Consider the following 27028-nt stretch of genomic DNA (forward strand, 5'->3'; position numbering starts at 1 on the left):
TAAAGACAACAACAATTATAAGTCATCATCATTGACCCTTTGTCATTGCTGTACCTGGTTTTTCTTGATTAGCAACTGCACAGTAGGTAGGTCTTTCCCATGGTCTGTGGAAGTCGCCAGGGGCATCCTCTCCTTCACCCATAGCTGAGAAAAAAACAAAAGGAATAAAATATAAGCATTAAGGAAAACAGGATATAACCAAAACACACACTCACTCCTCAAATTCATGCAGGAAGTCAGACAATAAGACTCACAATTTCATCCTCCAGATCTCTGTTGAACTGATGTGCTTCTTTGGAGGCAAGCAATTGCTGTCTCCTCTGTTTGAGAGGCTCCTGGATGTTTGAAAAGTTGTCAATAACAGACTTTTGCAGACCATCTACATCAGCCTGTCCAGCATCCTCCTGAGACAAGGCCAGAGCTTGAGATTGGAGTGACTGCACCTCCTTCTCTCTGACCTCCATCTGGTTCTCCAGCATCTACATAGATAATAAAGATAAAACAAAAGGTAAAACAAAAAGCTATGACATTTGGAATCTCCAAATCTCAATTAAACAGATTGTGTCAGTTTCTCCACATGCCCTCAACTCAACATGTTCAGGATCTAAAAATATTGTTAACATTAATTTAAAATTAAATTATTTAATTCCTGCACACAGTGTTTTGACAGTTACTCTTAATAGATTATGTTTCATATGCAATGATAGAGCACTGTAATACAATAACCATCTACCTGGTGCTTGTTGAGCAGTATGTTGACGCTAGTCAAATCTTTGCCATAGTCATCACTTTGCAGTTGACTCTCAAGGTTTTTCAGCCACACATCCAGAGCGGAGCAGCTTTGTGTAAAGAGCTCTGCCCTGTTAGCATCAAACAAGCACTGAGCTTTGGTTTGTGTGGTACCCTCCAGCTCCTCCCACTGACGCTGTAGGTCCCCTAGTGTCTGCTGGACAACAGGTTTCAGCTCTGGTTTCTCTGCCACCAGTGCCTGACCCTCCTTTTAGAGAAAGGAATCAAGAACAAGTTTTAATTAATATTAATCTAGCTGTTTTGACAACATTGGTACAGGCAGATGGTCCCTATTGCATACAAAATTCAAATGATTAAATGCTTTCTATCCTCATGCTCATCAGTTTAAACATTAAAGTAATTAACTCCAACAATTACATAAACGGAACAACAGTCCTTGTACTACACATAATGTATCATTACAAAAAAAGAAGAAACCTGGTTCTAAAAATTTAAGTTACCCTTTCCCCTTATTTTATAGTAATATATGATGATCACACCTTGTCAATTTTGTCTAGCCAGTCTTTGTTGGAGGCCAGCTCTGCCATGAAGGCCTGGTGTTTCTGCCACTTGCTGTGAAGATTTCTGGCCTCATCATAAGACATGTCCTGTGCTGTAAGCATCTTCTCATTGATCCACAATGTGAGCTATGGAAAAGAAGATAGCATTACAGAACATTATCAGCTTGTTTCTCATGATTGCAATGAAAACTCATTTATATTCACTACTAACAGTCCAAAGTCACATATTTATTTCTTAATCATTAATACATTATGCTGTTATTTCCTTTGATTTTGAAATGTTATTTTTACCTCCTGTCCATCTTGGAGGAAGCGCTGAAGCTCACGGTTATCCTTAAGCTTTGTCAGAAGTTCATTTGCAGCCTCTTTGTTTTTAAGATGCCTGAAGAAAATTGAAGAGATAGTTAAAGAAAAAGTTCCTTAACCATCCAATTGAAAAGAAAAAGTACATTAGAATGTATATTTTCTTCCTTTTTTACACTTTGGCTCTAACCTTTCCTGGATGGAATCAACTTTTTCCTGGATCTTATCAGAGTTTGCATTAGAGTCATTAATGAGGCGCCGTCCAGCCTCCACAACACCAATTATCTTCTCCTCACTGGCCTCTGTGGTGGTGAGGAAATCTTCATGTTTCTTGATGGCCTCCTCTGCTCCCTGAAGAGTGGTGGGCATCTCTGTGTGGGACAGCACATACTCCTACACAGAGAAGAATGAAATGTTAAGACATTTCTTATTTGCAATTATCTAACTGATTAGCTTACTGTTTTCTTGCAAGTTAGGGATACATTTAAGAATTCAAACTAGCAGTCCAACATGCCCACACAGAACTGCTGCCATGCATACACAAACCCTATTCACAGCTGCCCCTCATTGCAAATTCCATTAATTCCATCAATTTGCTGCAGCTAGCCTTTGAATCCTTGCTCTTTTTTCTATTTACCCATGATAGGATTAAATGGCATGGAAGAAATATAGTGACATAGGCCATACAGACATAGACCTATGACCGACTTATTGTGCTTTTTACCTTTTGTCCTCCCAGTTACTCTACACCTTTCAGAAGGTGTGTGAACACACCTAATTGCAGACCAATGTAAACAAAGCAATAACCCCCACATAATGATACACTATACACTTCTATAGGGGAAACACTAAGTTTAAAAATATTTGTGGAAGTTTTATATAATCAAAGACACATTTTCAAATGAATTAATAATTAATTTTAAATTTTTGTATAATCAGTGTAAACACAGTTATTTGGCTTTGAATTTGGCGCTGGTTGCTGGTATATAGACTGAGGACAAAAAGGTTGTAGTGTACTGATACATTTTGTTTTTGTTGCAGTAAAGCCATAGCTCACTAACCTGGCTGTTGAGGAAAGCCTCTGCCTGCTTTGCATCTCTCAAGAAAGTCTGAAAGTCAAATGCTTGGGCCAAAAGACTGTGCCGATTCTCCCACATCTGACGCAACTCATGCCAGCCAGTATCCAGAGCCTGGAGCCTCTGGGCCAAGAACATGTGCTGGGCATCTGTCTGACCTTGGGTCACCTCCTCACCAACTGCTCGCATCTTCTCATAGTCCTCTTTATAGTTATCCACTTCATTCTTAATACTCTCATGCTGGCCTAGCAAACTCTCAGCCTCTGGCAGAGAAGTGGGAATGTCCTCTGAGGCTACGGCTGTCTGGGTGCGGGACAGCCAGGACTGGAAGTCATCCAGGTCCCTTAAGAAGCCCTGCAGCTTGCTGGCTTCACCCAGTGACTCCTCACGTCGCTTCATAGTGGCATTCAACTCTTCCCATACTTCTTGTATCTCTGCAAGGCGCCCTTGGATCTCCTCAGCCTGATCTGGATGTTCCTTGGCCAGCTTCTCTGCCTCCTTTCTCAGATCATCCAATTTGCCCTGAAAAGACAAAGAAGATATTTAATGTAGGAACGACTGTAAGACTCCACAGGTTATCATACTATTTCCCTATTTTCATATTATTGATTGCTCGTGTAGCTTTTCTCTTCTCATTATATTGCATGTGATCTCTCCATACCTGAATGGCTTCCAGGTCCCTCTCCATGCCAGTGAGTTTGCGCTGCAGTGCCATCACTCCGGCCAGGTCATTTCCCAGGCTCTGAGTGGATTCAATCACCTTGGTCTTTTCCTTCATCCAAGTTTGGCTTTCATTACACTCCAGGTGGTAGTTCTGGATGTTAAGGGCAGACTCTAGGGCTTGTTTCTTTTGACCCGCCAATTGTTCAAACTCCTTCCATCTGGGCATAACACAAAAGGCAAAGTTTAAAATCTTAACCGCACTCCTCACTGAGTACAATTATATGTTGTTGAAGCAGTGGGTTTTACTAGGCCTTATGTAATAGCTCTGACCTGTTGTTGAGTTGGTCTCGTGTCTGGTGGATTTGGTCTTTGTTACAGTTATCAGAGCTCAGCAGCTGCTCTGCCACCTGGTTCACATCTGTGACACGGGTGCTTAGATTGTTCATCTCAGGTTCCAGTGTCTCAAATCTGCAGACATAAAAACAAAACAAAAATGATTAATTCACTAATTCCGAAAATACGCACATACATAGTAACATACATAGTAAAATTATTTAATACCTGACATTATGCATACTTTCTTGCAAGAACATTAGGACTATATTGATGATGATATATGAATTGTTGTTGATTTATATTTATTTACTTCACATTTTTTAACATCAGTTTCCTTGTAGACTGACCTCTGCTGCACCACCTCTAAGTCCTCAAGCTTGGTAGGAATCTCCATTCCATGTAACCACTGCTCTTTTTCTTCCACCCAGAGCTGGCAGGCATCAGCTTCACTGAACATACGGTAGAGGGCCAGGGCACCTTCCAGAGCCTGACGTCGAGCTACTGACAGAGACTCTAATTCTTCATAGCGCTGCTCAATAGCAGGTAGGCGGCCATCCACCTACAGTTACCAGTAAACAATAATTTTGTACTACTTACAGCATATCATCATTGAAGAAACACGAAGAACAGGACATGCGTACCTCAGGGAAATGTATATAGGCCTGGGGCAGTGCTTGGGCCTGCTCATGCAGGGAGTCAATGAGAGGGCGATGGCTCTGGATCTCCTCTTCAATCTCTCTCTGTTTGCGAGCTAGAGTTTGAGTGGAGAACTCATCATGGCCCACCTCCTGACTTGACACCTGTCTAAATGTTTCCATGATCCATGCCTCCATGTCATTGGCATCAGTTTGAAATTGGTGCAGAGCCACAGTTTCCTTAAGTCTTTGCTCTCTTAGTTTAGTTGTCTGGAAAACAGGGAGAAAAAGTAGAATTTGAATGTAAACAAGTTAAAGTGAGAAAGTGGCTTTATAGTGTGACTAACCGTTAAACATGCAAAGAACCATGATCACCACCTACCTCCTCCAGATGTGTCCACTGTTCACGGATGGATTGAATCCTCTCTGTGACCTCCGGGGCTCCAAAGTGTCCCTCCTCAATTAAAGCTTCCCCGGCAGCAATGCTGTTACTCAGGGGGCCATAGCGGGCTGCCATCTCATCCCTGAAAGCCTCATGTTTACTGAGCAGGTGAAGGGCAGAAGTTAAGTCACGGCCACAGTCCCCACTGGCCAGGATCTGCTCCTGCTCTCTGATCCAGGCTGCTTCCTCTCCAAGATCCCACAGGAACTGCCACAGTCGGCGGGAGTCCTCTAGCCGCTCTCTGCGTTGCCCAGCAAGCTGACCAAGCTCCTCATAGGCTTGACCCAGCAGATCAACTTTTTCACTAACTAGTCCTGGCTCACATGGTTTGTAGGCTGGCATTAAGAAAAGCAAACAACACACGGTACTTAGATATTGTGAAAAAATATTTCAGAATAAAGACGCATATTCCGTACAGAGAATGGGTAAAAAGGAAAAAAGAAAAAAAGAATAAAAGTTTCAAGACTTACCAAGTTCATAAGAAGTGAAGCGATTTGCTGCTCCCTGTACTGCCTTGATCATCTCTGCTTGACCTGAAATGTCAGCCTCCACCAGTGTATGTTTCTGCAGTAGGTCTAGAACATCATGCAAATGTTTGCCACTGTCCTGAGACTGCAGACGACTCTAAAATGGACACAGAACATAGGCTAGTAGTATAAATATATACCTACACACAAACACTGTTTGCAACAGCACCCACAAGGACATTAACCTGTGCAAGACAGTAGCCAGAAATGTACTCAGATGATTACATAGAAAATATTGCTGTAACATAAGCCATTAGAGCAGAAGACCATTAAATGACAGCAGGATTTTGTGTTATAAACACACACAAGCAACAAATTAAATCAAGTAATAAATGGTATAAAGCATTCTATTAACTTTATATTGCAATTTTTGATTGAATCACTGATACATAAGCAGTGCAACCTCAGCTGCCACTGAACATTACAAACTGGATGAATCATCTCGACCCCACACAAATCAAGTGCATTTACAGTATATCTCCACCACAGCTATCTTCAGATAAATCAGACATATAATGACACAAATTCTCCAAGAAATACAAGGAAAACCTCAAATGCCAACTTACGTTAAAGCTCAAAAGCAGAAAATAGAGCTGTTTAAGCTTAATAGTCATATGTGACCGATGAGAGTAGTGTGCAGTCATGACATTTGATTAGAGGCACCGAAGACAGGTATACATAAATTCTAAACAGACAAACAGTATTTACAGATCATAGACTGTGACTGATGTATTGATTAACATTAAACTACTAACAAAAATCAAGGCAGAAGGATGGACATTAAGGACACTGCATTAATTGATATTAATGCAGTGTTTTTCAAACTACAAAGACCGTAAACTTCTAGCAATGCCAACAGCATAATTTCTACTAGTTAACATGTGCACCATCTGAGGTGAATAAACATAATAATGATGCAGACCGTTTGTTTAACCATTTAACGGCAGTGAGGTACTGCAAGCTGGAGATTAGACTACTTTAATGGTATCAAAACATGTTCATGACCATCAGACAATTGCATTTGGAAAAAACAGAATTTTTGGCAGAATCAAAATGAATTAATATAACAGTGTGGAGGAATGGAGTCACCAGATTATACCATTTAAGGAGTAGGGCATATACTGAATCCTTAGCTATCCTCTCTAAAACCAGCAATGAAAGGCAACACAACTCAGACAACTCAACAAGGAGTGATTAAAAAAAAAAAAAAAGTGTAGGCATTTTATTTGTCGAGTGGGTCAATACCTTCATGTCCGCCATCCAGTCCATGATATAGCGCATCTCTTGAAACAGTCTTTGTAGGTCACGATGGGCATTCAAACGTTCTCTGCGTGCAGCCAGAAGCTCTTTCAGGTATTCCCAGAGCCGAAGCACATTATCCCTTCGTGCAAGTATACGCCGAACATCATGGTATCCCTCCGCTTCCAGCTCTTTAGCAACAGCCTCCACAGCAGCAACTCGCTCCCAATATGCCCCAATGTCTGTCTCAATTGCCTCGTGTTTACGGGTGGCAGCTTCCACTGCTCCCAAGTCAGTTCCAAAGTTGTCCTAATAATAGAGAAAATAAGCTTACCACTATAAACTATGGATAACTACATGTATTCATGTCAGAAACAACAATGAATCTGAAGCCAAACAGTTGTATTATTTTTTTTGTTTGTTTACCTGAGACACCAGTCTTTGGTTCTCACTCAGCCATGTCTCTCGCATAGCTGCTTTGCGGTCAAAACGGGCAGCGAGCATCTCTAGCTTCTCCTGGCGAATTAGCTCATTTCTAAGTGCCAGCTCACGTTCATGCTCTGCCTTTTCCAGTCGCTCCCATGCCTACCACAAAAGCCAAGAAGTTAGTAACATCTACCATCTAGGTGCTTATTTTAATATTATCTATTATGATGGCAATTTTGTGCATCAACCTACACTGTAAATTATTCTTTTGAAGTTTATCAAAAGTTGAACACGATCACCAAAAGCATGCAACAATATGCTTAGTTAACATGTTGATAACATTTCATTTCTATACTGAAGACTATTTTAAAGCCCTTTCTATAAATAACTGTACCTTATTGATGTCAGAGATGAGTTTTCCCTCTCTTGGCATATAAACTTTCTGATTGTTTGCTCTCATCTTGCTCTGGATAGTAAAAAGAAGAACTTCCAGGTTTCCTTTCTCTGTAAATCTGTCGAGACAAACAGCACCTCTATTTAACATATTGTAATGCTTCACATTTTTGTCCAAAGCATTTGGTTGTTCTCTGGGTTTTATTAATTTGCTGTAAAGCTGTTTGTTACTAACTTGGGAGGTTTTTCCACAGTCCTGTAGGAGTTAAAAGCCTGGAGCTGATTCTGTACAGCACTCAGCGAGTTAGCCAGCTGGCGATCATTGAGCGTGACTATAGTCTGCTCAATCCACTGCAGCAGCTCTGAGGCCAGGGTCTCATACTTTTCTATCAGCTGGTCAGCCTCAATAGCATAGTCCAGCACCTGCAACAAGTAGAGATCTGTGAATCAAGGCAACCTGTGGGCAATGTACATGTAATAATTTTACTTACTTATTTACTTAATTTTACACACACACACACACACACACACACACACACACAACACACACAACACACAAACACACACAAACACACACAAACACACACAAACACACACAAACACACACAAACACACACACACCACAAGAGCTGACCTTGCCAATTCGTTTGCCCTCCACTGCCAGGGCTTTCATCTTGGAGAAATAATGGTAGTAGGTCGCCACATAGGTAATAATGGACTTTTCATCAGGCTGATCAACATTAACATCTGAAAAAAAAAAAAAAACAAACACCACTGTCCTTTTTGTATCTGATAATTAACAAACAAAATGAAAACAGCCCTAGTTCAAAGTTTAACAGAAACCAATGTGCTATCATCTTTGGACATGCTTTTGGCAATGTATTTGCAGCTGCAGCTACTATGTGATGTAGTGTTGTCTAAGCTATACTTAATTCCAGTTATTCTCCACAGTTTAACACCCATCAGTCTGTTAAGACTGTTAAGGTGAAACAGGCATCAGCTTAGTATCTCAGCATCCTACTTACCTTCTGGGTCCAGAAGCTTTGTAAGCCCAAGTTCTTTCTCAGCCACATTGAAGGCATTCTGAAGATTATAGTGAGCATTAGACCTCTTCAGGTTGTCAAACTCAATCAGGTCTGGTCTGCAGAGGTTCAGAGAATTATGGATTTAATAATGACGGGTTGCAAAAGAGGGCAGAGTGTACTTTATGGGAATAGCAAGCAGGCAGGTTGACATATAGCATCTCCTCCTAGTTGTATAGAGAAAATACATTTTGTACTCCACTCCAATACATCTTGGTTTACAGACCAGAATTTATAAAATAACCCACTGGATTTAGTTATCATCTATGGGTTAGGCAAACTGTACACTGGTCATGAAATCTTTTACAGTAGTCCAAAGCATGCTCTCCTCAATTAATGTATTAATTTAACACCAGCTATTGATGACACTACTACCAGCAGGGTGTGCAAGTGAGATACTAAGCATGACTCGTCATAGAAAATAAGTGGGTTAATATTTCTGCGATCTAGGTCATCTTCCTCCCTATTTTATTTCCACCCTTTTAGCTGCAACTGTTGAAAGGATGGGAGGAGTAAAAGGAGACCTAAATAGAAAAGGGGACAGAAACACCCTCAGAGAAGTATGATGATACTGCAACAGGTGCTCGTAATTAGGCAAAGAAAATTAAGATAATGGACACCTTTTAGAATTTCACAATAAAATCCTCAATTTAAAAAAAGGCCTGTTGAAATTTATTATATAAGTACAATATATGTTTTAAAGGCACCAGTTTCTGCATTACGAAATAGTAGATAACATGTAGTACAAGAAGTCAATGACCTGTGTTTGTGCACAATGGCATTGAACGCTAGACCATCTCTCCAGCTGGTAGTGAAGTTGTGGATGTTGACATTGGGGTATCTGCAGAGGCCAGATCAGAAGTCATTAATCATTAAACACAGCAACATTTATCAGTAATTAATAGCAGTATTTATCCTGTGTCATTCTCTCTCTCTCCTTTCTCACCCAGCAGTTTTCATTTGGCACCAAAGCAGCAGGGCATCTTTGGCTGATTTTTTCTCTTTGTTGTCTTCTGTCTCGACACTGATGTCTTGGATCTGTCAGTAGAGCATTCATTTAGTTAAAATTGTGCCCCATAATTCCTAATCAATCAATTCCTATCATAATATATATAGTTTATTATATATCTATATATTATAGCAAATTTAAAGAAGAGTTAAAAAAGTAGAACAGTAAGTTCATGATTAAATCCAATACATGAAGAATTTACTTGTAAATTACATTCCAGTAACCTTTTGCCTTAGGATAGACTAGGAAACATGTAGAGACCTGATGTCCCAAAGCTAAACTCACTTTTGGCTTGCAATGTGGCAGCTGGTCTGACACAAGAATAAGCTTCACACAGCCAATTTATGTATACAATACCTGGAAGCGAAGGATAATGGTCCAGATTAAACCCAGTGTGAGACGATGATTTCCATCCACAATGTCATGTGAGCCCATGTTTTCTAGATGCACTTTTTGCTCCTTGAGAAACTGCAGGGCTTTATCAACATTCTCCAGACAATGGATACGCATGCGTCCCTTAGTGGGCTTTGGCTGTGGGGAGTATAAGAAAAAGAAAGAGGAGCTTGGTTGAAAATTTTCAACAGATGAAATGTAGCTTACATGAAGAGGAACGGGGTGCACAAACTGAAAAAGCAATTCAAGTCAGAGGTGAAGTAAATCATACTAAAACAGAAAAAAAAAATTAGCACATGATTTCTCCTTCCTCCTTGCTTCTGGTACATGGTCAGGGTCATGCAGAGCGCCTGGGGCAGGGTTGGGGCAAGGGTGGTTTCTGTATGATACTAACCAGCTGTTCTCCTGAGAGTACTTCCAGAAGGCGGATAAGCATTCGTCCATCTCGTAGGTCAGTGTACAAGTCCCCAATGCGACAGGTTACTCTGCCTAAGTGGGAATTCACCCATTTAGTGAAGGTCTTCTTCTGTACTGCTTCACGCTCATCTGCAAACAAACAAAAAAAAAAAAAAAAAAGAGGGAATGAAGTTACGTTACATCAAGATCACAACTAACTCTACAGACTAAAATGCCAACGAGGAATTAATGTAGTCTGCACCTTTTATCATTCTGGGCACAAACAGGTAACAGTAAAGCCTTAAAAACCTTAAGCCCTTGTCCTAAGCAGTTCATTTCAGAGATAAACTATGCAATTAAGCCTCAGGGATCACTCTATTGACAGCTTAGGAAGAGATTTCCACTTTTCTTACTAAAGTTTCTTGAAAGTTTTTATTGGTTATTACTAGGAGGAAAGTTTGACTATGAAAAATTGTACATAAGGACAATGACATTTAGAGAACATTTTTATTGTTACTATAGTAAAGCAGGTCTAAAAAAGAATCACGGTAAATTAAGCTGTAACAGCAGCTCAGACATATGGACCAGGGGAGTAAGAAGCTAATCCTGCTCCACCACCTAACAAGGTGACCTCATTTCCTAGACACAAGGTCTCCTTGCCTTTTGAAAACACTCTTCTAACATTGTACTTGCTGCGCTGCACCTAACACAAGTCCACACAGAAACAACCTTAAGCACACAGAAAATGGATCAGATGAGCAGATTATCTGTATTAATGAGTTGGTGAGAGGTTTCCACTTTTCTGACTATAGATATTTTGAAACAAGACATTGTACCTCACTTGTAAGTCGCTTTGGATAAAAGCATCTGCCAAAAGACTAAATGTAAAACATGCTTAGTTAATTGCTAAAAACTTCCCTGTGTCATTCAAACACGTTTATGTATTTGATGCAAAAGCCAATGTGGCATGGTTTGAGTAAAATGTAATCACTTCTCTAGTTAGAAATACCCATTTGTACATATACACAGTGTGACCTATGCAGACGATAAGCTACTGTAGCTACACATACTGTATATATATATATATATATTTCACAACCATTCTACAAAGGAGTAAGCCATGATGTAAACAATCTGAGGTGACCAAAGACAGCATGTTGAGCAATCAACCACTCAACCAACTGTCAGCTTAAAAAAAAGAACACATTTTGAAATTACAGAGTGTTCTAGAGCAGAGTAATATCACAGGACATAAAGCTTGACCTGTTGCAAGCTGAAGATGCTTCCTCTCTGTCCGGACTCTAGAACTGTTCTCTTTTGTAATAAGTAAGACACATAGTAACCACAAACTGATGAAATCAAATGCAAATTTTGTAAAAAAAAAAAAATTTAAAGTTAAAGACTATCATAGTAAATGTACATGATTAAAATAGAGATTTCCACAGGCCACAGGTGAAATATAAATTTCACCTGTGTTCATCTTAGTGCCTTTAAATGAAAGTCTTTGCACCATACAAAAATCATCACTCATTAATAGAAGAAGTGGTTATTCTAATAGGGATATCTCACACAGTACCGCAGAAGTACGTTGTGTGTTTAACTTGCACTTCTTAATTCATCCTACCTCTACCTGTAGGACTGCTATCAGGGGGCACACTCATAAGAAAAAGAACAATATTAGAGTTCAACAGTGCTTCGATCTAATGCATATAACAAACACAGTAATATGAGATGGATATAATGGTCTAAGAAATATCTAATTTCGTGTGCTCCAAGTGACCTAGATAAACCTGTGTGGACTGCTGATGATGTCACTGATTATGCCAGGTCTGAGATGTAAGTGCATAAACGTCTGAAAATACTGTTCGACTTGCCTTGAATAAGACCACTTGTGGTAAAAACATTGTCACATTTGTGTGTGTGGAACCTTGGGGTGTTTCTTATTTTTCTACGAGATAATATCTGAAACTATGCAGACATACACTGCATACTTACTTCGCTTGACAGCACAAATTACACAGATTACAGCCAATAGTGTGAAAGTACAAATCAACATCAACATGTTTTTGCAGCATGAAGAAGGCCCGGATACAGTCCAAATTCAGCATAGATATATAACTTAAGTTTTAATATAGAAATTTAACAACAATTTACAAATTAAAAATGACCTAAGTACAAAAGTAAACTTTCAAAGTGGGTGGCAGTGATGACTGTTCAGCCAGGAACAACCTTTTCTCTGCTATTTCAGTCTTTGGCCCTTGTGTCCTGGATGTATGTTCTTTTTTCTGGTTTACCTAAACTCAAGGATAGTTGTAACTGTAGGAGTATCTAATTCTAACTTTCAAAACCTGACTATACTTGCATTGTTTCTCACTAACAGATTATTCAGTTAATGAATAACATGAAAGCTGTTCACTAAGCCATAAGAGGTCGATTACTGGAGGAGCGTACATTCCTCCTGAGACTTGGTCATGTTGTGACAGCACCCAACACTGAGGAGGCTGCAGTGGCCAGAGGTCCTACAGAAGAACTGCTGCTACCCCGCTGGTATTCTGTTCCTAATAACAAGGCTACTGAACAAACACAGACACCAGTCTGACATGTTTTTTCATTATTGCAAGCAAACACTAATTTGTCATCAGCTACTGCTGTGGTAGATAAGGGCAAAGCTAGTGCAGCTGTTTTCTCTAACAAAGTGACATTTGTGGATTGTGCTTGTTAGTGCATTGGAGGATATGTCAACTGCAATGTTTGCACATTCACATAAAATAGTTTATTATGTCTTACAAGACCATATGCTTAACAGAAGGCATGGTTCTTTATAAGAGTTCCTGAAGACTGGAAGGAGAGAAAAGAAAGTAAGCCGGTACTATGGTTTCTGTGTTGTCAGATGTCTCACATCATCCAAAATACCTGCGGCGCCCGCCAACACTGTTGCACAATTACTCCATACAGCACAAGAAACAAGAATGGGAAAATGAGAGCTTCAGAAAACAGGTCCAGTGATAAATAGCTACAGTAGTTTATAGTTTAACTTATCTTGCATAATCTTAGCTTTTTTTGACCTAAATAAAAATGCCACTAAATTACCTTTTTTTTCCCCCACCAAGCATACCCTATATACCCTAACCCTAACATTTCAAAGTCAGGAGCTACAAGAAACAGACATGTCTTGTCTGTTGTTATTCCTGTAATGCAGCACAACATAGGCAATAGCTTCTCTAATATGCCATAAATCCTCGCAAATATATACTATAGAGACAGCTATAGACATGATTGTTCTACAGTTAAAACATGTTAAACATGTTAAATGTATTCCGATTCACATTTCCCAGATTTTAACATTCTGCCTCTTCTTGAGCCTGTCTGTGTGCAAGGTTGAAAAACAATTGATTAACTTTTTCTATTGAACATTTTCAAAAGCATATTTGGGCATGTCCAGTCACCTTAAACAAGGCTGTCTCTGGTAGTAAGCTTTAAATATATGTCAGGGTAAGGAGCAGTGTGGAAAATTGGCTCACTCAGTCCTCTCTATTTTTGAAGCCACCAAGGTTAAGCTTAGTGCTGCTTTCATCTTTACTGTAACCTCCCAAAAAACTCAGGCACTGTTGATAATGATGATTATCTGCAGGTAATCTGAGCAAATATGCTGCCAGGGTTGATCCTGTCTATGTGGCATATGGGTGATAGGCTAATGTTTGATGATAAAGATAAAAGAAGTCTCACATGCAGCACAGGCAGTTTGAGACAGGCAGCTCTACCATTTCACTAAAGCCACGCTTTAACATTTAATATTTAGATTGCCATTTATAGGTATCTGGACATGTGCTGCAATATTGTGTTAAATAGTGTCCCCTTTTCAAGGTTCAATAAATTAATTCAAGACTGAACACGACAATGAAGGTTAATACAAACGAACAAAGACTATGGGCTATTTTGATTTTGGTTTCCTATATTGTAATTGTTTTCTATTTATAGTCTATAAGTTAAAGAAAGAGAAACGAGAGATTCCCTGATCTAAAATCAATCTTAAATCAAGCAGTCTTCAATATAACTGAGGCAGAATCTTGTCAAACACAACGTGTCCTGTCCCACAATGCAACTAGCTTGAGACAAAACCTTCAGCAGCACTAACAATCTTCTTAGTCCAGCAAGCCTTTGTACTGCACAAAGATACAAAATGTTCACCATATCTGACAAAAGCTGAATAGAGACTAAAACTCACATTCAATTTTCTCTCAACAACTCCAAAGACCATGGCCCATCACTGTAGTCAAAACTAAATTAATCTGTTCACCTTAATGACAAAAATGTTGGTGCGTGTTGTTGTATACACAGACACTGGCCTGGTAAAACCGCAATGATCTGCTACTTCTGAAATCGCCTATTTGACCATCATTATGTCAAACATAAGCACTAATGAAAGAAGAATAAAAAAAATACAGAGACTGACTGAAATCTTCTGATTGTCCTTACTGAAGGCATGTTTTCTGTGTTGGTCACTGTCTTCTCAATGAGGCCCACATAAATTAAATTATATTATAAATCTATTTATAAAGCACTTTTCTAAACATATGTTACAAAGTGCTTCCCAAGACAGACAAGAAACACATGTAGCCCAACAGGATCATCTATCTGCAGTGTTGCATGTTGGGATCCCAGTGGCATCACTTCAGCATGGAGGAAAAGGAATGACTGCATCCATACATAGCTTTTCAGAGCAAGAACACAATGACAACAAATGCACACTTCACATTTTGCCCACTTTTTATTTCCCTCACATTTATTCCCTTACCCTTATATATTCACAAAGAGCTAAAGCTAATAGCAATACTTCTGGCTTCATGCCAGCTGGTAATCATTATTACCATTTACAATTGCATTTTGTCTCAAGTCCTGCCCAGGTCATGTACTCCTGCCTAGCCATTCCTGGTTGGGCTGAAATGCCCTAAACTCTGTCTACTTTTGCCTCACCCAACTTGGGCTTGTGTAATGATTGCCTCTGGTCATCTTGTGCTCAGAAAGAATGATTAAAGTCTTTCTATCAACCTGTCTAATTTAATGACCTTCTCTTAGGCATTCTCACACAAGATTATGGTATTTTGCCAAAAGCTAAATAGAATGGCATTCAAGAGTTGGAGTCTGACTCAGCTCCTATTTAACTTTTTAAAATAAAAATATTTATTTACAAAGTATATAATACTTGTTTTATATTTTAAAAAGGTGTACAACACACACATGTAACCACAATCCGAAGTTTAAGTTTTGTACTTGCCTTGGTTATAACCCTAATGTATTGTCTTGGTATACTAATATGAAAAACTAGAACAACCAGGGGGAGCCTGCTTTAATTGCCTGCAGTCAGACAGAACATTGTCTGACAGAACATACCATGAATTCCAACTCTGTGACTAAAACAAATACTAATGTTTAGGAATCAATTTCTGAGCCACTGAGTTCAAGTGTTCTACTCTCTGTGGTTACAGAGTAGAACTATTTAAGGCACACATTTTAAATTGTAGTGTTATATTGTCTAAAGGTACTTTCCCATACAAGGTGGAAAATTATCTTGTGGTACCCATTGATGTTACATGTCTACAGATATGCAGTAATTAATTATTTATGATATCCAAAGAAAACTGTAAAGCAGTAGTGTGTGCGCGCAAAACAAAGTGAGCAAAACACCACATGCAGATTCACATGCTTTGACATTTCTCTCCCTATAAAAGCGGAACTGCCCTTCCTTTACATAGTACTTTGAAAGTAGAGCTGTGGTAAAACTGACGCCTTGCCACATGTGGCATGAGGTATTTTTACTCTTTAGACAGTTTGAGGTAACAATGTGTTTTGCCTAAGTCTAACAGGTTTGTTCCTACAATGACAAAAGCTGTATAAGATAAAGGTATCGCTTACAGTATTGTCCTCTGTCCCTTTGTGAAAGAAGTGAAAATACTGAAGATGGCTTTCTCTGCCATCTGCAGCTGATAGGGGAGAAAAAGGGCGAGCGAAGGCCATCCCCATGAGAAAAGACAGAAACAGGCAACCCTCAGCCACAACATCTGGACACAAAAGATGTCGACAAGACAATAATTACTTTTAAGCTTTCAGAAGAAACAAGTACATACAGTGCCAAGAACAAGTATGTTACTTTTTGGAATTTCATGGTTATCTGCATTAGTTTGCATTCTATGCATTTGTCATAGAATGTGCTCTGATCTTCATCTAAGTCAAGAGTATCAACAAATATATGTGTCTAAAATAATAACACAAAACAGTCTGATCTTTATTGAGAACAACCATAAAAACCTCATAGTGCTAGTGGACAAATTATGTGAACCCTTAAAATAAATAACTGGTTGACATTTTGCCAATAACACTGTGGAGTGTCAATGTGCTCTTTGGCAAACTTCAGGCATTCAGCAATGATCTTTTTAGTAAGCAGCAGCTTCCCTTGTCCTGCCATAGACACCCTGCTTGTTCAATGTTTTACATACTGTAGACTCATGAACACAGATGTTAGCCAGTTTCAATGATGCCTTCAAATCTTTGGCTGTCACTTGGGGTTGTTTCTTTACCTCAAAGTGTTTGTTGTGCTCTTGGGGTCATTTTGACTGATTGTCCACTTCTTGGTAGAGTAGCCACAGTCCCAAATTGTCCCAAGTGTCCATTTGTTGATTCTTTGTTTAACTGTTGACTGGTGAATTTCTAAAGTCTTTGACATCACTTTGTAAACCTTTCCATCTTTATGTAAATCGGCAATTATTGATTGTAGATTCTCTGAAAGCTCCTTTGGTGAGGTATGGCTCATATAAGCATATTCTTCTTGTGCGGAACAAACTCAAATGGTTTGAGGGTTTTTTGTCAGTCGAAGTAGTGCATATCTTCAAACTCATTTTCTTAACTTATTCTAACACCTGGTATAATTAGCTTTTTTGAGGTCATCATTCAAAGGGGTCACATACTTTTTCCACTCGCAATGTGAGCTTGTTATGGTTGCTCTCAATAAAGATCACATTTTATGACAAATGAATGCAGAAAACCATGAAATTTCAAAAGGTTCACATGTTCGTTTTTGCCACTGTATATGTTGTTTTAAGTTTGTGTGAACAGATTTTAGACTGTTGAAGGTTACATACATTGTGATGATATTTTTGCTGGTTCATTCAACTTCAAAGGTTAGGATTAGGTCAAAGGCTTGGTTTTTGGGATGAGGTTAGAATCAAGTTTACATTTAGGTTTGGGCATAAACGTAGTTGTGATTGTTAAGGGATAAGGGCTGTGTTGGTAAAACTCCCATCAAATAATTGTGACTGAGTAACAGCTGGAGGCCACTAAAGTCAGAGTTCTCACTAAGATCTGAAGAAATCAATTTGTTTAAAAAAACAAAACAAAAAACAAACACTTCCAGCTGTGTCAAAGTACTGACTATTTAAATAATGTAATACTTATAAAGCCTGCAAAGTGACCTTGCACACTAAAATTCATAGCAGTTGAGGTTGTGGTCATATAGCTAGGCAAGTGACTCCTTGACTAAACTGTAACCCAACTAACGAAAATTAACACGTATTTATTTATGAAGTAAGACATCAGAGCAAACAAAATGCATTTATTTTAGCACTTTACTGGTTGTGAATGATTTTATGGCTTAAAGTATAATGTCAGGGCCAAAAAATAAATAATAAAAGCAGCTCTCCCAGCTTTATCTGTCAGTATAGTTTGTTCCATGGCAAAAAGACAATTTTTGTCTTACTTTAATTTAACCCAGTGGTCCAGTGTTTGATTTAAAGAATGCTCTTAGATGTGTGAAGTTGTGCTGTAGTGAGACCAAACTATGTAGGTGCATATCTTCTGCTTCATCATTCTGTCATGGTTTGAGTGTGACAAAAAGGACGAGCCTCAAGGGTAGTCAAACTGGAAATACACGTGGGTGTTGCCAAAACGTGTTTGTGCGTATCAGTCTGTAAGCGCCTAAGTATATTTACAGCAAACTCTGTCCAGAACATATCCATGCACAGAGGTGGCAAACTAAATAAATAATATCAATTTCCTACTCAACTTTATGTGCGGTTGACATTTAGATAATATCGATAAAGAATATTCATCATCAGAGTTCCTGAATTTATTCTCATTTCAGGGAGGTATGAATAAATCAGCCCTAGTTTTGTAAATTTAACACCTAAAATTACACAGCGAGTTTTTTTTTTTTGCCTGAAGAGTTAAAAAAGAATTGTAGGTATGCACTCTTGGCTTCTTTGTCTGTGATGCTGCATGGTTGACTAACAGTAATGTAAATTTTCTACTTTTCTTTGAGGTAAAAGGTAAAATCTCTGCTGTGTATTTTACCTCCACTTAAGAGCACTCCTTCCATTACTGTGGAAGTCTAAACTCTTTTTTAAACCAGATATAACTCAAAAAGCATATGCTGGGCATATAGTACATACATATATTTTCAGGTGACCAAACTTTCCCTAGTAGCATAAACATTATTTTAAAATGGGAGGTGAAACAGCTCTCGGTGGCAGACAGCTGGGACCGGAAGCTAGCAAAACACTGATCTTGATGCACACCCACTGACATGCTGGTTTTGTACGTATAGACAATTATACACATACACACAGCTACCGCAAATATTTTCCCTCGTGGCCTGTGACAAAGGGGCAGAGATCTCAAAGTAACAGGCTATATGATAATAGATCCTAATAATTTAATAGATCAAGCAAAAAACCTTCACAGAATAACAAATGTCACACCACCTTTTACTCCAGTTTATGACAAGCATTATGGTTGTTAGTTAGGAAACTAACAGGTTTGGAGAGTTGCAAGATTCTCCTAAAATGATTCAAAACTGTTAGGAGGAAGAGTCCTGTAAATTGTAGATCATGTCAGCACTTCAGTTACCATGTCATTTCCGAAGTACTGTGTCATAATCAATGGTCTCTGTGATTTCTGTGTGCAATACTCACAGACCTCACAAGCTTTTGCCAAGACAGAGCCGCGCATTGTAATGAGATAAGAAAGGACAGGTGGCCTCATGATCAGGTACCAGACTGCCTGCCTGATTTAGAGTTGAGCTGAAGCCTACTGTGACTACTATGGCTCTCCTGGACTCTCTAAACATTAAGCTTTGAAATAATACCCTAATTTAGGAGTATGTTCAATCTGAACTATTTGGAGACTTAATATAACACTATTAAATATTTCCTGTTCAACAAAAGACAGGATATGTGTTAAAGGTAAACACTTAGGTAAACATGTATTACAAACTTCAAATGGCGTGAAATTTCTCTTCCAACCAAATAAAGTGGTCAGTATGCCTCTTACCTTGTAGCTGTTTAAATCGTCCTTCCAGGATGTTAGAATATTGCACCTGATTGACAAATGCTGCTGGGGACAAGCAGGGCTCCCTGTCCCTGTGGTCCCACTCCATGGCCTTCTTTCCTTATCTCTCTCCCAAGTAATTCTCTCAGACAAAGAACAAATGAAAATGTTCCTGCATAGCACAGCAAAACCAACCTTTCTGACTAAAATGTATCAAATCTTTTATGTGGTTTTCCAGAAGATAAAAGTTTTGTATGTCCAAAATGCCTTTGTTTGTCCTTATCTTCTAGAGTCCTTCAGTGCTGTGCCTTATTTAAGCACAACTGTCCCAACTTGTCCAATGAAAAAACTATGAGTGCAAGGGTGAAGAATTTTTTCAAAGAATCATTAAAAAAATTAACAAAATATTGCATTGTTTCACGTCTTCCTGTGAAGAATTTCACCACAGTTGTTCGCCTCTGAGCAGGGTAAAAACTTTGGGTGTGCTCCCTCGACTATTCCTTTCCTCCTAGCTCTCAACCGTGCTTACAAGAGCAGAGCACAGCAGAGCAGGCTAACTGGCCAAGGTCGGATAGCTGTGTAAACAAAAGCTGCTGTGCCTTCTGAAAATTGTGATTTGCATAAGGTGTGTTTGAGGGAGGAGCAGTAAGAACACAGTGGAAGGATGAGGAGAGGGAGGTGGGGTAGAGGTGGACTAAACCATTAGAGTTCTTTGCTCAGTGTAGCTTGAGGCGGATTATTCAACTCCAACTTAATACCAGGGAGCATTTGGGTGTGGCCTGCCAAGAAGGTGCATCAAGAAGGACCCCATCAGATTGCATCGCCTTATCTTGTTGTCTCGCTGTGCGATTCCTTTTTACTTCTATGACCCATTAAGAAAACATTTGAGCTCCCCTACACGGTTGATGGGGTCTTCCCTTATCATAGGGCGTTAAAACAGGAAGGAAGTTGTTGAGAAAGTCTCAGTAACACAAAAAAACTCCTTCCTGTCAGAACAAAATTTGATTGACTTGAAACAGACTTGAGTGTCTGTTTGTAAGGCAGATGGTTTGCAGGGGTGTGGTGGAAGTGAGTGACTACAGTATCATTATAGATCAACAGTAACATTTTAAGTCTTACTAGATTAGGGACATACTGAAACCTTTTCTTTCTGAAATATATGTTATATAATATATGTTTCCTTTTTAGGTATTTCATATTTTTAAAATAATAAGTTTGTAGATAATTATTTTCCTACATCAATGACCAAAGGAACATCACGTCATGCATCATGCATACATCATCACGTTTAGCACATGCTTCATATTCACAAACAGGTTTACCAGCATGTGACTTTAATGGTCGGCTCTATGTGAATACATTTTGATAGGTGAGTTTTTTCTACATTGCTAATGCACAAACTAATAAAATGTAACTAAAAGGCCTATGTATGCAAAATTACACAAGCCTGTAAACACAGTCAGGACTAAGGTTGCAGCCTTTTATACTAGCATTCCTGGTCTGGTCAGGGGGCATTGGTAAAAAGATCTGGGTGTTTTTATGTTTGTCCTGATGAGCTGGCAGCATCTGGATGGGTCTAATTAGAGAATGAAATGCCCCTGTCCTTCAGTGAGCTGGGGTTTCTGGAGGGTAACCGGACTAATAAAATTCAGAGAGAACACTCTTCCATCTGAGGAACAGAGCCTACTCTATGGTCACATGCAGTGAGAAATAAAAAACAGAGAAGTGGTAAACCACAGTTTACAGGCAATTTAACATCCCTGTGGTCATATATCAAACATTGTAATCCCAATAAGACTGATTTGACATTAAGGTAGTAGAAAACAGCAGAAAACCCATTTAGATATACTAATAAATAATAACATACTAAATAGTATAGTCATCTACTCAATATTGTGAAAAACAGTAAGAAGATCTGCCAAAGAGGAATATGGGAAAATGCAAACCTGCATTTGGAAAACTGACATTAATGAGTGTTTATGATGGGCTGGTGTGGTGAATGGACCCAGACTAGAAAGGCAAAAGGAGCTAGTGGGGGATGGGAGTAAGCATTGCCAGAGGGAGAAAGGAGGGATCCATTGCTAAGCCTGTAAATTTTATCCATCCTACAACAACCCTTTCTAAGAACCTGGGGGTGTCAGAAGGCTGGACAATAATCAGAATACTGGAAAGTATCTGATCTGAAGGGGAATCCCACTGGAAATAGTAGGATAGATTGTATACACATATCAAATACAGTCTGCTACCTATTAATTGCCACTTTTTTCTAATCATGTGGATGTATTGTGAACAATAAAAGACATACTTATCAAAGTGAAAATTACTTCTACTATGGAAGTTTCCACAAGTAAGTACATGTAACTCAGTGTTAAGGAGGGTGTTGCTTATAAAAGGGAAAATTGGAACAGTCTGTCATGCTACCCCATACAGTACTACAGGAGAGTAGATAAGAGCTTATTTATGCAAATAAAAGATTTTAACATGGGTAAGGCTCTCAGTTGAGAAACAAGTGCCACCAACTGCCATCACATCAGGAGTGAAATTAATCCAACAAACATCAAGAGTATAAAAAGCCAGGAAGGGAGGTAATGATGTTATTGGGAGAAAAGCAGAGGCAGCTCAATTCAGAGACTTTGTGAGAGTAAGTAATCAACAGCTTGCAGAATTGCTATTGGGGATATACTGTAAAAGGTGGGCAGGAGCTGGGCCTAGGGAGAAAAAGCTGCTACAGCATGTTAAAGAATGTGCACATCAAGCCCACACTTGTCAAGTGGAGATGGTATCACAGGTATTCCCACACGAGAGTACACTTATAGACACACACACACACACACACACACACACACACACACACACACAGACACACAGACACACACAAAAACACACAAAAACACACAAAAACACACAAAACTCTGGTCACACTTGTACAAATGTTATATCTGGTCCCTTGCCTTAATTCACTTAACCCATAATTTTAGGACATATGGGACGTATATATACATATACAGGCAAAACAGTGAGTTTTCTGTGGGTATGAGAACACATGAAATGTAAGTGAATGTATTTGTAAGTGAAATTAGGTTTATCTTCCAGAAATACTTTGACTACAGCAGTGCTCAAAGATCAGAGCACGTGGGTTTTATGTGTGTGTGCATGCATGCGAGTGTGTGTGTGTGTGTGTGTATGTATGTGTGAGAGAGAAGGGGGAGGGTTCTATGTGTGTGTTTGTGTGTCTTGGTGCCTGCCTGTTGCTCCCCTCTGCTGGATTCTCCGTGATACTGCAACATGTTGTGAATTAACAACAGGCATTTAATCTAGAGAATCTTAATAATCATTACATGCACAGATTTAAGAGAATAGACAAACTTGATGTGTTGCCACAATATCTTAGCTCTAGCTAAAGTCTAATCTCACCCCCTCATTTGATCACTGTCACCATTTGGTGAATGGACTATGCAGCTCTTTAGCTTTGTCCTCCTTTCTGAGGTATTTCTGTCTTGCCCTACTAAGGGAGAACTGTGTCTACTGGGATAGAAAAGAATAAGGTTTGCTCTTCGGTCCACAGAAACTAATTAGATTGGTACAGATCAGTTAGTCAGTCTTTGAGTTTGTCTATAAATGTTGTTTGTTTCTCAAACCGGAATGGCATAATCAAAATGTTATTTTACCTTTTTAGCCAGATCAAACATTTAAGGACTCAACAGTTCACACCTAGATTGTGGGCACTATGCGCACATCAACTGTGCACATGCCATACAACTAAACTGGCTGCTGATTTTCGGCACCAGTGTTTACACATAATGTTTTATTATCACTTTTTGATTTTGTTCAGCCAAATACAACAAATGAGCCAAGACCTTGTTTGAGTTGTTACTCTACAAAGACCATTACATTTCTGTAAGAAATCTTTACAGTTTGAGTATGTAACTGCTCCTGCACAGCACATATGCTTAGTTCTACTTTACTTTATGTTAATTAGGTAAGCCAATCGCCAATAAGAGATAAAACCAAGCAGAGTTTCAGAAATTGAGAGGCAGGCACTGGTGATGATGATGGGGCATGTTCAGGGTTAATGCCACCTTCCAAAGCAGCTCTTACTGCCAAAAGTCACCATCTTGTTTTTGTGTGTGTGCTCACATAAGTAATTGTAGCATGAACAGAACCGAGTTTTTAAATGTAAACCAGAGCTGAGTTTTTCTATGGTTTAGCTTTTTAATAAGTATCTAAAAGTAATTTAGATTTAGTAATTTAGTAATCTGTCTAATTGTATCCAAAATTACTGAATTTTGTAGATTTTTTCCTTTCTTTTTTAATATATCATTTAAAAATCAAAACATTGTCCAAATAACTCTGTACGGCAGGAATTAATGGATTCGGCACTGCAATTGTTCCATCAATTATAGGTAATTTTTTGATATTACGCTATGTATTTCTCCTGACATTTTGCAGTTCTCTGTAACCTTGCTGTGAAAACTGATATGTAAAAATAAACTAAAATATCTAACATAGGTATTTCCAGTTTTATTTAATTGAAATAAATAATTGACTATTAAATTAATATACTGGTAACTCAGTGTATATGGCATTAAGAGCACACTGTAAACAGGTAAATACTGTATATTACAATTTTTAAGGTTGACTAGAAATATTTGTTAATCATCTTTATACACCTCTACAGTAATACACAGTAGGTACAATTGACACAATCTTAGCACATTGGTGGGGTCTGAGGTATAGCATACCTGCGAGAGCCTTGATGCGTGAGCGCTCAAAAAGTCGCGCAGAACTGTTCTCATTATCCCAATCAGTCTCTGCTGCCAGGTCCCAGCGGTTGTTGATGTCATTATACTGCTGTTGAATCTCCAAGCTGTCGAAGTCCGTAGGAGAGATGGTGCTCATGGTGTCCAGGCTTGAGGAAAACACATTCAACCTACACCTACACAAAGACACAAAAGCAGCCAAAGTTAGCACGTACAGAGGAAGGAGAGGTGCGTTGCATAACACACTTCACAAGACTGACCCCTGATGTGTTTGTGGGAACTAGAGATTGGAAGATTCAGTTTATAAAACTAGCATCTATTTCCGTTTCAACAGGAGTCAAATAATGCACTGTTGCTGTGAAAACCACACTCTCTACACATCCTCACAGCTGCACTCTAGTTATATATTCACAAATGACATATGCAAATGGAAGCCTGGACAGTCTAACTGCCATAGTGCGTTATGAGATAAAACACTTAGAGATAACTACAGCAACTGTCACAAAGTTAAGTTACCCAACCAATAATTGCATATACTGTAACCGTCCACTTAATTTGAGTCAATGGCAGAAACATCATTCTACACTGATCAGATCTCAGCTTGTACAAAAAAAATTTAAAAGGTGCATACATTTACATTTAGTAGACACTTTTATTAAAGCAACTTACAATTTACAAGGCAATAGCAGGTTAAGCGTAAGGAGGTCTCGCCTAAGGACCCCTACTGGAGTTAGGTGACTTCTAACACCGTTCTCCCACATGGAGGGCGGTGATGTTGCCACTACACTATCCAGCCACACACACACATTGACTATATGAGAAACTGTATACACACATGCAGCAAGTACAAAAACATTATACATCACCATATGTTTTGTAATAAAAAGAGAAAAATCCAAGGATGCCATATATGCTTTTGTGACAAAAATGTTTTTCATTATTGTGCCTTCTCCCAAAATATGAGATGTTTGCATGTGGATCCTTGTATTGTCCTTGCACATGCTGGTAGAATATACACATAGGATAGAGACACCCTCATGTAGCATGTAATACTTCATAAACAAGGAGGTTAATCCCATCCCCTTTCTCCAACTAGCTGAGTCTCTCTAATATGCAGAAAGATTTCACTTGAGCCAGAAGCAAATGCATCTTGTTATCCATTTATTTTAATGGTTTCTGTGCGACAATAATTTAAATGAGTCTGTATATGCCCAAACTGGCCGTTTCAGACAGGCACAGACTGCTACAACATAAAAATACTGACATCTCCTCAGTTTCACAAAGATAAAGTGATAACTCAATAGTTTGGCTGACAACAGAAGGGAAGACGGACTGCTTTTTTACATACATTCAGATAAAACTACAGTCTGAATAAATCTGATGTACCACTAATAGCATTCACTAATAGCATTCATTTCACTTATTTGTTTATATACCTGAATAAGATTAGACATAGTACTGACCTCAGTATTATGTACCAATGTATGTACTCACTGGGGGATCTACATTAAGATTAAAACCACATCAAGAGAGACGCATTTACGAGCTGGAACCATTTGCTTAAGAGCATTGAACAGATTAATAGATAAGGTTAAGTAGTCAGTTTGCGAATAGCTGTCATTTTATCTTTTGTTGTGTCTAGTAGCAGTGACTGACTTAAATGGGAGTGATGGATCAGATTAGAGGATGGTAGGAGAAAAATACTGGGACGCTGGTGGAAATATTTTAAAGCTGAGCATGTTTCAGGATTCAGTTCATTCTTTAATGCATGGAAACTCTAGTGCTCACATCTTGGTCATAAACTCTCCATCATGTCTAGTTCAATGAGTTTAGTTTAGTCTATGTTAGACTGGTCATAACGAAGAAATGCTTTGGTAATAAACAGACAATCCAGAGATATACCAATGTGCTGTTTCCTGTTTGCAAAGCCTGACAGTTTTTACCTTATAAATAAACAAATAAACATCAAAGTGGCCATATTATGCTTAATTTAGGGTTTATAATTTTGTTGGGCTTCATTGATTTAAGATTGGGCATCACTGATTTAAGATTGTATTACTTTCAAGTTAAAAAAGTGCAGATTCATGTAACAATATGTCTTTATACAACAGCTCCTCTAGTTAAATGGCTCATTTGAGTTAGCCTTTCAGCTAACAAGGTTAGCCAGAAAAAGGGGTAGGCTACCGAGGCAGGTTGTGAAACTAGTTCTCTATGAAGTGCTGTGAACCGGAAAAAAAAAAAACGTAGTTCAAAAACGTAGGCAATGCTCACTTGCTCTCATATTTGCAAGTCGCAGACACACACACACACACACACACACACACACACACACACACACACACACACACACACACACACACACACACACACACACACACACACACACACACACACACACACACACACACAGTTGTAGAATATAGTTGCAGCTCCAAAAATAGAGGCAGTGCAAACACTTTTGCAGTCTGGAGCCCTGTACTTTCCAAACTGTATTTTGCCAGTATACACATTCAGATGGGGTCAATATATGTTGCCTGCAATAGCATCATTGAGCATATAAAAGAGGGTACATAAGGTGGTGCACATTTTAAAAGCCTAACTTTATTATAAATGCTCGACTGAGAGATCATTTGGCAGTACTGTTTACATGTTCTCTCTGCAAGAAGAGTGCACTTAGTAATTATCTGCAGCTGTTTAGGATGGAGGCGACTTAATATGTG

General features: G+C 38.8%; 1 protein-coding gene across 3 annotated transcripts in view; it reads right to left on the reverse strand.

Moving 5' to 3' along the window:
• Window positions 1–27028, reverse strand: part of LOC113169685 (spectrin beta chain, non-erythrocytic 1) — a 42629-nt gene that overhangs the window by 7101 nt on the left and 8500 nt on the right. For 2 of the 3 annotated variants that reach the window (XM_026371281.1, XM_026371283.1), the window contains exons 2-25: window positions 24291–24484; window positions 10229–10380; window positions 9799–9972; window positions 9379–9470; window positions 9193–9273; window positions 8376–8491; window positions 7985–8097; window positions 7586–7773; window positions 7352–7469; window positions 6958–7116; window positions 6538–6840; window positions 5236–5389; window positions 4706–5100; window positions 4330–4593; window positions 4036–4247; window positions 3683–3820; window positions 3351–3570; window positions 2675–3211; window positions 1804–2006; window positions 1602–1692; window positions 1290–1436; window positions 734–997; window positions 255–479; window positions 55–144 (exon numbers count right to left, since the gene is read on the reverse strand). In XM_026371281.1, coding sequence (XP_026227066.1) covers window positions 55–144; window positions 255–479; window positions 734–997; window positions 1290–1436; window positions 1602–1692; window positions 1804–2006; window positions 2675–3211; window positions 3351–3570; window positions 3683–3820; window positions 4036–4247; window positions 4330–4593; window positions 4706–5100; window positions 5236–5389; window positions 6538–6840; window positions 6958–7116; window positions 7352–7469; window positions 7586–7773; window positions 7985–8097; window positions 8376–8491; window positions 9193–9273; window positions 9379–9470; window positions 9799–9972; window positions 10229–10380; window positions 24291–24447 — 4593 coding nt within the window. In that variant the 5' untranslated portion in view covers window positions 24448–24484. Of the gene's footprint in view, window positions 1–54; window positions 145–254; window positions 480–733; window positions 998–1289; window positions 1437–1601; window positions 1693–1803; window positions 2007–2674; window positions 3212–3350; window positions 3571–3682; window positions 3821–4035; window positions 4248–4329; window positions 4594–4705; window positions 5101–5235; window positions 5390–6537; window positions 6841–6957; window positions 7117–7351; window positions 7470–7585; window positions 7774–7984; window positions 8098–8375; window positions 8492–9192; window positions 9274–9378; window positions 9471–9798; window positions 9973–10228; window positions 10381–19551; window positions 20138–24290; window positions 24485–27028 lie in introns of those variants that run through there. The other variant, XM_026371282.1, reaches the window with a different exon arrangement.

Source organism: Anabas testudineus, chromosome 14 (assembly GCF_900324465.2).
Source record: "Anabas testudineus chromosome 14, fAnaTes1.2, whole genome shotgun sequence".
Classification (NCBI taxonomy): Eukaryota; Metazoa; Chordata; class Actinopteri; order Anabantiformes; family Anabantidae; genus Anabas; species Anabas testudineus.